Source organism: Elgaria multicarinata, chromosome 23 (assembly GCF_023053635.1).
Source record: "Elgaria multicarinata webbii isolate HBS135686 ecotype San Diego chromosome 23, rElgMul1.1.pri, whole genome shotgun sequence".
Taxonomy (NCBI): Eukaryota; Metazoa; Chordata; class Lepidosauria; order Squamata; family Anguidae; genus Elgaria; species Elgaria multicarinata.
Window position 1 is genome coordinate 8,759,365 of NC_086193.1, and position 12,474 is coordinate 8,771,838.

The window sequence follows — 12,474 nt, forward strand, 5'->3', positions numbered from 1 at the left end:
CCTGCAGCTTTAATGGTTGTGATGAAGAGGGAATTTCACCAGGTGTCCTGGTGAAATTCCCTCTTCATCACAACCGTTAAAGCTGCACGAGCCCTGCCCTGTTTTGTGTCTGGTCAAGAGGGCAGTGCTCTTGGAGCTTTAACAGTTGTGATGAAGAGGGGATTTCACCAGGTGCTGCCTGCATGCGAAGGACACCTGCTGAAATCCCCTTTTCTGTAGAACTGTTAAAGATACAGGAGCTCTGTCCTCCTTTACCATAGTTAATCCTAGGAGGAAGGCGCTCTCTCCAAATTTGGCTGGATTCTATTTTGTTTTGTCTGGACGTGCAGGATGATGACGATAAGGGTTGTGATGTCCACACAGCCCTGGGCACAGTGGGCTTGACTAGGAGACCTTTAGATTTGTTTCTGCCCAGGGAGACCCTGGATCGATGCCCTTGGATGCCAGTGTCTGCTCCTCTGACAGTATTTTTAAATCCATCTCTTGCTCCCCAGTCGTCTTCTGCTGCTGCCTTCCTTTCCTTGATGCCTCCCTCTCTCAAGCACTGGGTGCGGGGAGGTGCTTTGATGCTTTGGCCCACTGAATGTGGGGAGGGAGGGGGTGCTTTAGCAAGGAGAAGGCCAGCAGATGAGAAAGCTAGTGGTGGGCCTTGTCTATACGGCTTGTTTACTGTGACCTAAATGCGCATATTTGTGTTTTAGGTTACATGACGCAGCCGTCCATTTGCTGCAGTGCCAGGTTTTTAACCCCATAATGCGCATCTTCGCATTTGTGATTTACCGCGACTTTTAGATCATGTCCAAGTTTGCACCACATTATGGCTAAGTGTCTTTGGGGGCATTAAATTGGATTTTGACATGTGGGTGGAGCTTTGAGGGTAGGCCAATGGGATTGGCCGATTTCCCAATTTCGCACCAATTGGCTGCCTCGTTCGTTTGCGCCGATTTTAGTTTAAAGTCTCTCTGCGGAGCTCTGCAGAGAAAGCTTCTTTTAAAAAATTATTTATTGCATTTCTGTACCGCCCAATATGCGAAGCTCTCTGGGCGGTTCACAAAAATAAAGAGGGGGCAACGGGCAGCCAGATGAAGGAGGCGTGTTCTGCTGCCTCGTTCCTTTCCCTCTGCTGCCTCGTTCCTGCCCCACTCCTGGTTTGTGTGTTATATAAATCTGCGGAGCTCCGCATATAAAATTTATAGCTTTGCTCCTATCTCCTCCGTAGCTTTGTGCACAAGCACTCTGCATGTGCTTGTGTACAAAGCCCTAAACAACTTGGGACCAGGATACCTGAGAGAGCGCCTTCTCCCCTACCAACCTGCCCGGTCACTGAGGTCATCCGAGGGCCTGCTCCTGGTGGTTCCACCTAGATCCATCCTCCGATTGGCATCCACCAGGGGAAGAGCCTTCAGCGTGGTGGCGCCCCTCCTGTGGAATTCCCTGCCTCTGGAGGTCAGGCAGGCTCCAACCTTGTACTCCTTTCGGCACCTCCTGAAAACATCTTTATTCCAGGAAGCCTTTCCTTAATATGCAGTCTTGTATCTCTGTATTTGCTTCTTTTAAAATTTGTTTTAACTGTTTTATTCTGTTTTTATTTTCATTTTATCTTGTACACCACTCTGAAATTTTTCAGTGGGGAGCGGTATATAAATATACCACTATATATATATATAAATTTATATAAATAAATAAATACATTTATAACTCACTATAAAAATAAATAAATTCAAGAAACAAATCAGTTTTGCTTCTGCAGCGTGACGCTCTTTACCTACATTCGAATCAACAAAAAATCAGGTTTATTTTTAATGAGGAGCAATCCTGTTGTTGTATAGATGGGGACCTAGTTATTGCTCCTCCTCACTGCTACTACTACTACTACTACTACTACTGCTTAGTAGTGGCAGCTAGCAACACTCGTAATAGTATTATTATTGTTATTATTATATTTATTTGTATCCCGCCTTTTGCCCAATAATGGGCCTCAAGGCGGTATTACAAAGTTTAAAACATAGGAAAAGAAATGTTAAAAAAAAAAGTTTAAAATTCACAACAAAATTATAAGTCAGTAGGGGAACAAAACAAACAAACTAGTAGTAGTGTAATGCTATTAATACCAATGCTAGTATTTATGATACTACTAGTAGTAAGTACTAGAAGCAGTAGTAAGTAGTGGTGGTAGCAGTATTCAATAGTAAGTGGTAGTAGTAGTAGTAAAGCATTTTTCTGAAAGAAAACCAAAGTAGCATAACAAATTAAAAGACTTAAAAACAAACTATTGGTAGGTAGGGCAGTGTATTTATTTTAAAAGGAAAAGGGGAAACCCCCCACCCCCATGAAAGAATGAGCCCTGCTGTTGCATTTGTTTTAGTTACACAAACAAATGGGAACCTTCTGACACATCGGCATGTCGAAGACCTTGTGGGAGTAGTAGAAAGCTTGAAAATATCATGCCACTCTATGGGAAATGCCCAAGTTTTCCAAAATCAATGGGAAACAAATACGTGGGGATGGCTGTTTCGAAAGTGAATTAACGACTCCTGCATCACTAATGAAATGAGTGAAATTCTATCCACTGAGGAGCGAAAGGTGTGAAACTTTTAGTAATGAAACCAAATGGAGAAATAAAATTATCCTCCTACTGATCTTGCAGACTCTAAACAAATAATACAGTTATTCACTGTTTTTGCCACACATTCATTCACTCACCGATTCGGCAGCAACAGTGATGAGAATGAGAAGGACCCAGCTGGGGCCGAATCCCTGCAGCCACCCAGAAGGAGAAGGCAGGCAAGCTGTTTTAGCAGCTGCTCTTCCTTCTTCCTCTTCCTCACTGTTAACTTGCTTGAACCCCTGGGCCACATAAAGGAGAATATGGGCAAGTGAGTGGTTACATGTTCATTTCTTGTAGTTTTAACATTTATAAAGTGCCCTTCATCCACAAGGGATCCCAGTGCGGTGTAACATACCATCATAAAAAAAACAAATCCAATATAGGAACAGTGATAAAATTGCAAAAGAAGAAGCTTAAAAATGATTCAGCCAGCAAAGAAACAAATCCATTTTTAAAAAATAATAATTTAAAACTCCTGGGCAAAAAGGAACATTTTGATTTGGTGCCAAGAAGGAAAATGACCTTTAGGGTGACCCTATGGAAAGGAGGACAGGGCTCCTCTCTCTATAACAGTTGCATAGAAAAGGGAATTTCAGCAGGAGTCATTTGCATGCATGCAGCACCTGGTGAAACTCCCTCTTCGTCACAATAGTGAAAGCTGCAGGAGCCCTGCCCTCCTGACCAGATTCTCCTTCCTGTTCCTGAACCTTCTGTTGATCGGCTGTTGAGAGGGCAGGAAAATAAAGCAAGGCAAAAGGATAGAGGGAAGAGAAAGAGCGAGGCTGGAGGGTAGGAAGGGAGAGAAAGAAGACGGGGTAGGGATGGGGAGAGAAAGAGCAAGGTTAGAGGCTGCGAGTGGAGAAACAGAAAGAGAGAGCAAAGGATCTGTGGGGATCGAAGAATAGGTGGGCTAGAAAGCTTGTTTCCTTTTCTGTCTCCCTCCAGCCTCACTCTCCCCACAATTGACTATATTGGCCCCGACAGCAACTGTTCTGTGACTAGCCACATCCTCCATTGGAGCCTTTGCTTAGGGCATCCCCCAACAGAGGCCTCTGCAGCCTCTGCTTGAAGGTCTCCAGCCAGCGAGAGCCCACCGTCCCTCTGAGTCATTGGTTCCATTGTCAAATTGCTTTAACAGTTGCATAGAAAAGGGAATTTCAGCAAGTGTCCTTTGTATGCATGCAGCACCTGGTGAAATTAATAATAATAATAATAATAATAATAATAATAATAAAATTATTTCTTACCCACCTCTCCATTTTGATCAAGGCAGGGAACAACAATAAGCGATAAAATAAAATAAAAACTGAATTAAAACATAATATACATCGTTAAAAACTTCCTAAAAAACATCCTAAAACATTCTAAAAACATCTTAAAATTCCACTGAATAGGCCTGCCAGAAGTGATCAGTCTTTATAGCTTTCTTGAATGCTAGTAGACTGTTAAGTTGATGAGTCTCCAGCAGGCCATTCCACAGTCTGGGAGCAGCAGAAGAGAAGGTACTCTGGGTAACAGTTGTTAATCTAGTTTTTGCTAGCTGAAGTAGATTCTTCCCAGAGGACCTGAGTGTGCGGGGCGGATTGTACGGGAGAAGGCGATCCCGCAGGTAGCCTGGATCCAAACCATGTAGGGCTTTATGGGTAAGAACCAACACTTCACTCAGAAACCAATTGATAGCCAGTGAAGAGATTTTAAAAGTGGTGTAATGTGGTCCCCACTAGGTGCACCAGTGTCCAGCCTGGCTGCCGTATTTTGAATTAGTTGAAGTTTACCTTTGTAGAGAAGTCGAGCCTTGAAGTTACCAGTGCGTGCACTACCATCTTTAGGTCTTCTAACTCTAGGAAGGGGTGCAGCTGGCATATCAGCTGAAGCTGATAGTAGGCAATTCCTTCTTCATCACAACAGTTAAAGCTGCAGGAGCTATACTAGAGTGGGCAGGGCTCCAGCAGCTTTAATTGTTGTGATGAAGAGGGAATTTCACCAGGTGCTGCACGCATACAAATGACACCTGCTGAAATACCAATAAAATTGTGTTTGATCAGTAAACACAATTTTCTAATCAAACTTTGACTGTTGATTCAGGCTCTCCAGAGGTTTTGATAACATAATTAGTTTGTTTTGCAAGGTTTTATTCAGTTTTATGGCAGGGCTCCTAAGACAGGCTGCAGAAAGTTTCTTCCTAGTCTGGGAGAACAGAGGGAGCTGGAAGTCTGGGCTGTCCTTAAGAGGACAGAGGACAGATAATTCAATTTTCCTGAATACAACATATCTCCTCTGTATGGAAGCATTTTTCTCTGGGTTGCAATAAACCTCCAGTAATTCAAACCGTCTATTTGGGACTTTCATGTCTGCTTCTGTAATTTTTCCACTGGCAACACACAGACTGCAGCTATCGCTGCCCTTTGGGCATAATGCATGAGCCCTATTTAAAGTGCTGGTTTTAGCCTTTAAAGCCCTGGTTGGTGGAGCTTCACATTGTCTGCACCACCGTCCTCCCCCAACCTGCAGATGTTTTGGACTCCAACTCCAGTCAGCCCCAATCAGCCTGGTCAGGAATGCTGAGAGCTTTTAGTTCAAAACTCCTGGAGGGCACCAGATTGGGGAGGCCCCTCTGCACTGACTGGTGAGGGGCCCAGAGCGTCCTGAAAAGGGTCCTTTAGACACGGGGGATTGAACCTGGGACCTTCTGCATAGAAACTATTGAGCTACATCCGTTGTCTATCAGGCAACGACCAAGAGTGAGACCTGGGAGCTTGGCCACCACTCTTGCCGGAGCTCTACCACTGCGAGCGCTCCATCACTGAACGACAACAATGCCTCTTGCTGTCACATCCTCCCTCTACAAGGTTTTCTTTGTTCTGTCACGGAAATGCAGAAGACCATTGAATGTTGAGGAGTTACTGGTGCATCAGTTCTCCTGCCCATGTTTAGAGTGCCATTCTACCTGTTTGTGGAGCTGATTGGGGGGTAGCTGTACTAGTTTCCAGAGAATCACTAGGCATGGCTAGACCTACCGATGAAGGGAGGAGGATCTCGCAATAGGATGATTGCGGGATCCTCCCCCTCAGTCTACATTCAGCGCGTGACGTCCCAGGAGGACGTCGTACGTCGTGGCAGCCATTTTTAAAATTGCAGACGAGTGCAGGAGCGCTCCTTCGAAAAGGTTTTAAAAAAACAACAACCCCAAACCCTCAGGCTCCCTTTCCCAATGGGCATGGAACTCCTGAAGAGCTTTGTGCCCTGTGCCCGGTTCCTGGCTCCTCGCGTTTACTCGCAAGGAGCTGGGAAGAAACTGGGATAGCTGCCCACACATCTGCAGTCTCGGGACAATCCCAAGACCGCGGGAAAAGCCAGGATTAAAGCCATCCCGGCTATCACAGGGAAAGGGAGGGATCATCCTTTCCTGCCCTTGGGATCCCCTGTGTATCATGTGGACACAGAGGGATGATCCCGGGGCGATCCTCGGGATATTGCCCTGTCTAGACATGCCCAAAGTTTGATGTTGTATTCAGGGCTTATAGCTAAAGCTTTGGCAAAATGTCAAGGCCAGCTGAGAGCAGAGATGGGAGCTGCCTGAGTTGGGCTGCCTGCCTGTTCATTGCTGAAGCTGCTTGCTTCCCAGTCTACAAGAATGAGGAATCATAGAATAGCAGAGTTGGAAGGGGCCTAAAAGGCCATCGAGTCCAATCCCCTGCTCAATGCAGGAATCCACCTCAAAGCATACCTGACAGATGGCTGTCCAGCTGCCTCTTGAAGGCCTCTAGGGTGGGAGAGCCACACACCTATGAAATCCTGGGACCATGTCCAGAATGGGAGGGTTCAGGGGAGTAATATATAATTTTCCTTGGGACACTCCCAGTTCAGAACCTCTCAGCAGACTGATCGTGAACCGGTGCTGCAGTCCAGGCCATTATGGTATTATGTTTGTTCCCAATTTTACATTGATAAGATGTCAGGCTTCGCCATAGCTGAAGGAATGTACATGTTGAATATATTCTCTTCTTTTCTAGCTTATTTGAGCTAATTGCCTCTGAATATCCAAAAACGATCCAAAGCAGCTGGCAAAAACACCACTCCATCTCCCTTCTTTCTTCTCCCCACCCAGGGCGCTTCCTCCAGCCTCGTGGTGAAATTCGCGGACACTGACAAGGAGCGGACGCTGCGCCGTATGCAACAGATGGTGGGGCAGCTGGGCATCCTCACGCCATCCTTCGCCTTGCCCTTCAGCCCGTACAGCGCATACGCTCAGGCGGTGAGTATCACCGGGATTTAGGCCAGCTTTGTCCCAGGTGGTGGCAGGAAGCAATTGCAGGGGATGGGGCAAATTCCGGCCAGCATGGTGTGATCTGCTCGAGGCAGACGCCATGATGTAGTCATTCGCAGACCTAAGCAGTGGATGGATAACAGCCTTGTAGGGCTCACGTATGCTGTGTGGCAGCTTATAGGGCCCGGCCAGAAGGCATTCAAGCAGCCAGACCTTGCAGAAGCTCAGCAAGTCTGGGCCCATTCAGTGATTGATGGGAGACCACCTGCGGACCTGATGTTCCCTGGCACAAAAGCTCCAAGCTAAAGAGGCAGGATATAATTTTTTTAAAAAGAGACTTGTGACAACTTCATTGCAATGTGGAGTGCTCCTGTATGAAGCACTAGCCAGCCACGACCTCTTTTACAATATTCCATTCCAGGGAGGAAAAGCAAACATGGCTGCCCTTATAGCAGTAATCTGTGTAAAAATATCCTGTGAAATGGCAAGATTTGGAGCCACTGAGAAACTAGAGGGAGGTATCATCGCTCAATGGTAGGGCTGTCTGAAACCCTTGAGAGCTGCAACTAGCTGGTGTAGAAAAGGGCTGGGCAATGTGGTGACCGAGAATGTTCAGGTTTTTCCTTCCCCCCATGAATTAACACTTTTTCTAGGATGGCCATGAAATAGGTTTGTGTTGGAGCTGACAAATGTGAGTTCAAAGGAGCTGTTTAGTTTGCTGGGTCTGATTTGGTATAAAATGGGCATGTTAATCCCGGAGAAGAGCAGATTGAGGGGAGACGTGATAGCACTCTTCAAATACTTGAAAGGTCACACGGAGGAGGGCCAGGATCTCTTCTCGATCCTCCCAGAGTGCAGGACACGGAATAATGGGCTCAAGTTACAGGAAGATTCAGGCTGAACATCAGGAAAAACGTCCTGACTGTTAGAGCAGTACAACAATGTAACCAGTTACCTAGGGAGGTTGTGGGCTCTCTCACACTAGAGGCCTTCAAGAGGCAGCTGGACAACCTCTGTCAGGTATGCTTTAAGGTGGATTCCTGCATTGAGCAGGGGGTTGGACTCAATAGCTGTATAGGCCCCTTCCAACTCTGCTATTCTATGATTCTATGTTCTGTTCTTAATAGTTTGGAGGAATTCCGAGTTTTGTAGATGTACAATTGGGGCGGGGGGACTCTTAAAGGGACACATTTCTCCCCCCACTCCCATAGCAGGCCACAGTGGATTGAGCCTGCTCAGTAGTCACCAATACCATTTAAAACAGAAAAGAGGGAAAAAATAGATACTGTATTTCTTCAATTCTAAGACGCACTTTTCCCCCCATATAAACATCTCTAAAAACGGGGTGCGTCTTAGAATCGCGGGTGTGTCTTAGGTTTTTTTTGGTGGTACTGAAATTAGTGTGCGTCTTACAATTGATGGTGTCTACCAATCGAAGAAATACAGTACTTTAAATAAAGAAACGTAATAAATCAATGAATATTGTAATATGTGATTGAGCCAAAGAGGCATGGCGGGGGGGCGGGGCAGGCACTCTCCTCAGAGAGCAGCGCTCTGTCAAACATGTCAGCAAGGGAAGCGTGCTCTGTGCGTGCTCAGAGACACTCCCTTCTTTGTGTCACCTTTTTCACTCATTTTCAGGAATTCAGATCTAGTGTTGGATGAAGGTTCTGGAGCTCTTCCCCACTGGACACGGACCCAAAGAAAGCCTGTGTGTGCGTGTGTGTGTACGCATGCTTTCTTATGAATGATGGATGCAAGCAAATCTTGTCTTTCATACTCGCTTTTCTTGTTTTCCCTGTGTGATATTCTCATTCAACAAATGTGACAGAGGATTGGGGGTGAGGTACAGTTTTGGGCAGGAGGAAGGGCAGGAAGAAGCTGCAATCCCCCCCCCCCCGCCCCCCTGGTAATAGACCTTTGTGGCTGTATGGAATCGGAACTGAGTAATTGAATCTCACACTTCATGGCATCGGCCATTTTTTATTTATTTATTGCTATAGGGTGTGTGTCCGCGCACGCTTGGAATTAATTTCCCCTTTCTGCAATGTTATTTATGATGATCGTTGCCATGGGCTCAGCAGGCCTACAGCCAAAGGAGATTTTGCTTGGTTTTTCGATTTTCCTTGGTACTTGGTCTAAAAAATATATTTATTGATTTGAGATTTACCTTGAGATTTTCCTTGCTTTTTCCCTTTCTGCAGTATTATTTTTGATGATGACCATCAGAGCTGCATCAAAAAGTGAGGATGTATAGTTTAGTGAGATGACCGACTGTGTGTGTGTACGTGTGCGCCTAAGATTAGGGATAGATGGATCAGTCTATTTCTGATCTATGCCCATTTAACACCAGTATATTCCTGAGTCAAATTTATCCCATTTCAGCATCTATTTGGGTTAAAAAAAACCACACACACATTGCACAAAAATTGCATTATTTCAAAAAGTGTTGATTCCAAATATGCCCAAATATTCATATTGCCCCAAATATGCAATTTTGTATACACTTTACCCTCAAACACATTTATGCATTTTCTCCTAAAGTACACATTTTTGTTCACATGTAACCCAAAAATATGTTTTTTATACACCCTTTTCTCTGGTTTTTTTTTTTTTTTTTGCATCACACAATTCAGAGAAGTGCTCAGTCCGAAGGATAACTGTGTCCTGAACTGCATGTTAATCTGGGAAGTGCGAATTCGGTTGATTTGCTGAATAATCTGGATCAAACAAATTCCCTGAGCATCCCTATGTGTGAATGTATAATTTAGGCAGAGTGGCCCCTTGTGAATTACCCCCAAAAAGAGACCAATTTGCATATATTTTGCATATGCTAATTTATCTGTATAGATGCAAATTTAGAAATTGTTATTGTAATTTAAAGAGAAATACAGTTGTCTCACTGTATGGTGGAAGACAGTCACCAGGTGACTTTGTGCCTTGCCCAGTCAGCCGTCCAGGTGGTGTTGAGGGGTAACTTCGAGGCCCAGCTCTTCCATCAGATGTTTCTTTTATCTTTACGCTGGATTTGCACTGGGCATCCCTTCAAATGGAGGATGCTTTCAAAAGATGCATGGCCACCTTAATTAAGGTGGATGTTAATTAGACCCAGTTGCATCACCCTCTTCCCCCACCACTTCCACTAGCTCAGACTTGGTGAAGAATGGCACCCATCAGTGGCTGTGAACAATGAGAACTTAAACAGAGCCTCCATCTTCAGGAGCAGTTTACCTCTGCATGTTGGTTGCTGACAAACAGCAAAGGGAGGACTGTTTCCTTGCTGTTGGGCTTCTCTGAGTGGGCATTGGGTTGGCCACTGTTGGTAACCTGGGTCTAGATCGGGGTGAGCGACCTTTTTTAGCCTGAAGGCTTTTGGAGTTCTCGAGGTCCGCATTCCAGTGGTGGGCTGAGCCACGGGTGAAAGGAACAGGGCCAAAAGTATAAAAAATGCCAACCTATTGTAGTTTATGGCTCTTATGGCCAGTAATGAAGTCTTAAGAGAAGAATTCCAACCTTTTAGAATGGGGAAGACCTGCATAGAAGCCATCCAATGATTGGGCCAGGAAAAGGGGGTGTGGCTATCTGAGAATGTTGAGGGCCAGAGAGGTTCCCAACCGCTGGTCTAGATGGACATTTGGTCTGATCCAGCAGAAATCATCTTACGTTCTTCTTAATTTGGCGTGTCTTGGATGGAGCCTAGCATGATCTGGAGTTAACCGGTATTTTGGAACAGGATAGAAACCCTTACATTGCTGGCCTAGTAAAATACTGGATGTTGAACAACCCAATTTCCTAATGGTTTTTACAATGAAGGCAAACCAGTACTGAACTGATAGCATTGAACTCTACTACGGCTGCTGCCTTCCTGTTTTACGGGAGAGTTGGCTGAGATCCTGCTGCCCACTAGTGCTGCTCTGGAGAATCACATTAACAGGGAATGTTTTCAAAGGCCCAAATGTTAAGCTGTTATAGATTGTGCATGAGATAAAATAAGATGGATCCAAGGGAAATTTGGAAGGGGAAGGTGCCAGGATCTGAAATTCATCTAGAAAAGTTGGAAGCATAGACCAAGATCCAAAGGGCTGCAAATACTCCCATGTGAGTCACAGAATTATGGAGTTGGAGGAGGCTTTAAAGGCCATCGAGTCCAACCCCCTGTTCAGCACAGGATCTTGGAAGTAGAGCACTCCCAACAGATGGCATTCTCCAGCCTACAAGCAGGACATGGTGCAACAGCACCCTTCCACCCATGTTCCGCAGCAGCTGGTGTTTATTTATTTATTGCATTTTTATACTGCCCGATAGCTAAAGCTCTCTAGGCGGTTCACAAAACTTAAAAACATTCAAAGTATAAAACAAACAGTATAAAAGCAAGACATAAAATACAATATAAAAGCACAACCAGGATAAAATCAGGCTTTCTGTGTCTGATACTGGAGGTTGCACTTAGCCATCAGGGCTAGTAGCCATGGATAGCCTTCTTCTCCAGGAATGTCTCCAACCCCCTTTTGAAGCCATCACTACATCTTGTGGTAGTGAGTTCCATAACTTAACTATGCACTGTGTGAAGAAGTCCTTCCTTTTATTTGTCCTGGATCTCCCACCCATCAGTTTCATGGGATGACCCCGGGTTCTAGTATTTTGAGAGAGGGAGAAAAATGTCTCTCTGTCCACATTCTCCACACCAGGCATAATTTCGTCCACCTCTATCATGTCTCCCCTCAGCCTCCTTTTTTCCAAGCTGAACAATCCCAGCTGTTGTAACCTTCCCTTGTAGGGGAGATGCTCCAGCCCTTTGATCATTTTAGTTCCCCCCTTCTTGCACTTTTTATATCATATCAGTATATGTCTGTCTGTCCTACATTTGTTTCCTGCATTGTATCCTATATTTGTAGCCCACCCCCTCTCAGAACTACATATCCCATGATCCTCTGTGGAGAAGAAATGATTTACTGCCTAGAGAAGGTGCTCCAGTCTTCTGATTGCTTTGGTCACCCCTTTGCGGCACTGTTTCTAGCGCTCTGATTTTTCACTTTCAAACTAATATGTGAACTAATAGAGCTTCGGCTATTGAGCGGTATAAAAATGTAATAAATAAATAAATAAATAAAATAAACCAAAACTCAAAATATCCTTCAAAATCCAGACTTTGCTAGGGAGTTCTCCAATAAACAAAATGCATAGGAAAATGCCTATATTCATGAAATTAACATTAAAAATGTATTATAACATGAGAAATGTTTGCAGAAATATGTACGTTAGGCAAAATAGCTTGCTAGCATTAATTGTATTAGGAGAAATGTACATAAAACTGCATACATTTTCCATATGTACTTTAAACAGAGATTTTCAGAGCTCGGGGCAACTTTAAGACTGGAAAAATGAGAAAATGTGAAACTGAAATGGACGGATTTGTCCATCCCTAGCTGTGGGGACCAGAACTGAATCCAGCATTCCAGATGTGGCTGAGATGTTTGCACCCATTGCAGCCGTCAAGGGATGGATGTCTTTTGGTTTTGACTGAAGGGACTGTAGGCAGCATCCTTGTAGAGCTTTAGACCTTGTAGAGCTTGTCTGCATCTTTATTGAAGAGTGGTGC

At 44.7% G+C, this 12,474-nt stretch overlaps 1 protein-coding gene across 9 annotated transcripts in view; it reads left to right on the plus strand.

The window, feature by feature from the left end:
- The window catches only part of CELF5 (CUGBP Elav-like family member 5), a 103,908-nt gene that overhangs the window by 76,700 nt on the left and 14,734 nt on the right, over positions 1-12,474 (plus strand). For 7 of the 9 annotated variants that reach the window (XM_063147218.1, XM_063147221.1, XM_063147215.1 and 4 more), the window contains one exon: positions 6,717-6,863. In XM_063147218.1, coding sequence (XP_063003288.1) covers positions 6,717-6,863 — 147 coding nt within the window. The remainder of the gene's footprint in view (positions 1-6,716; positions 6,864-12,474) is intronic. The other 2 variants (XM_063147220.1, XM_063147223.1) reach the window with 1 other exon arrangement.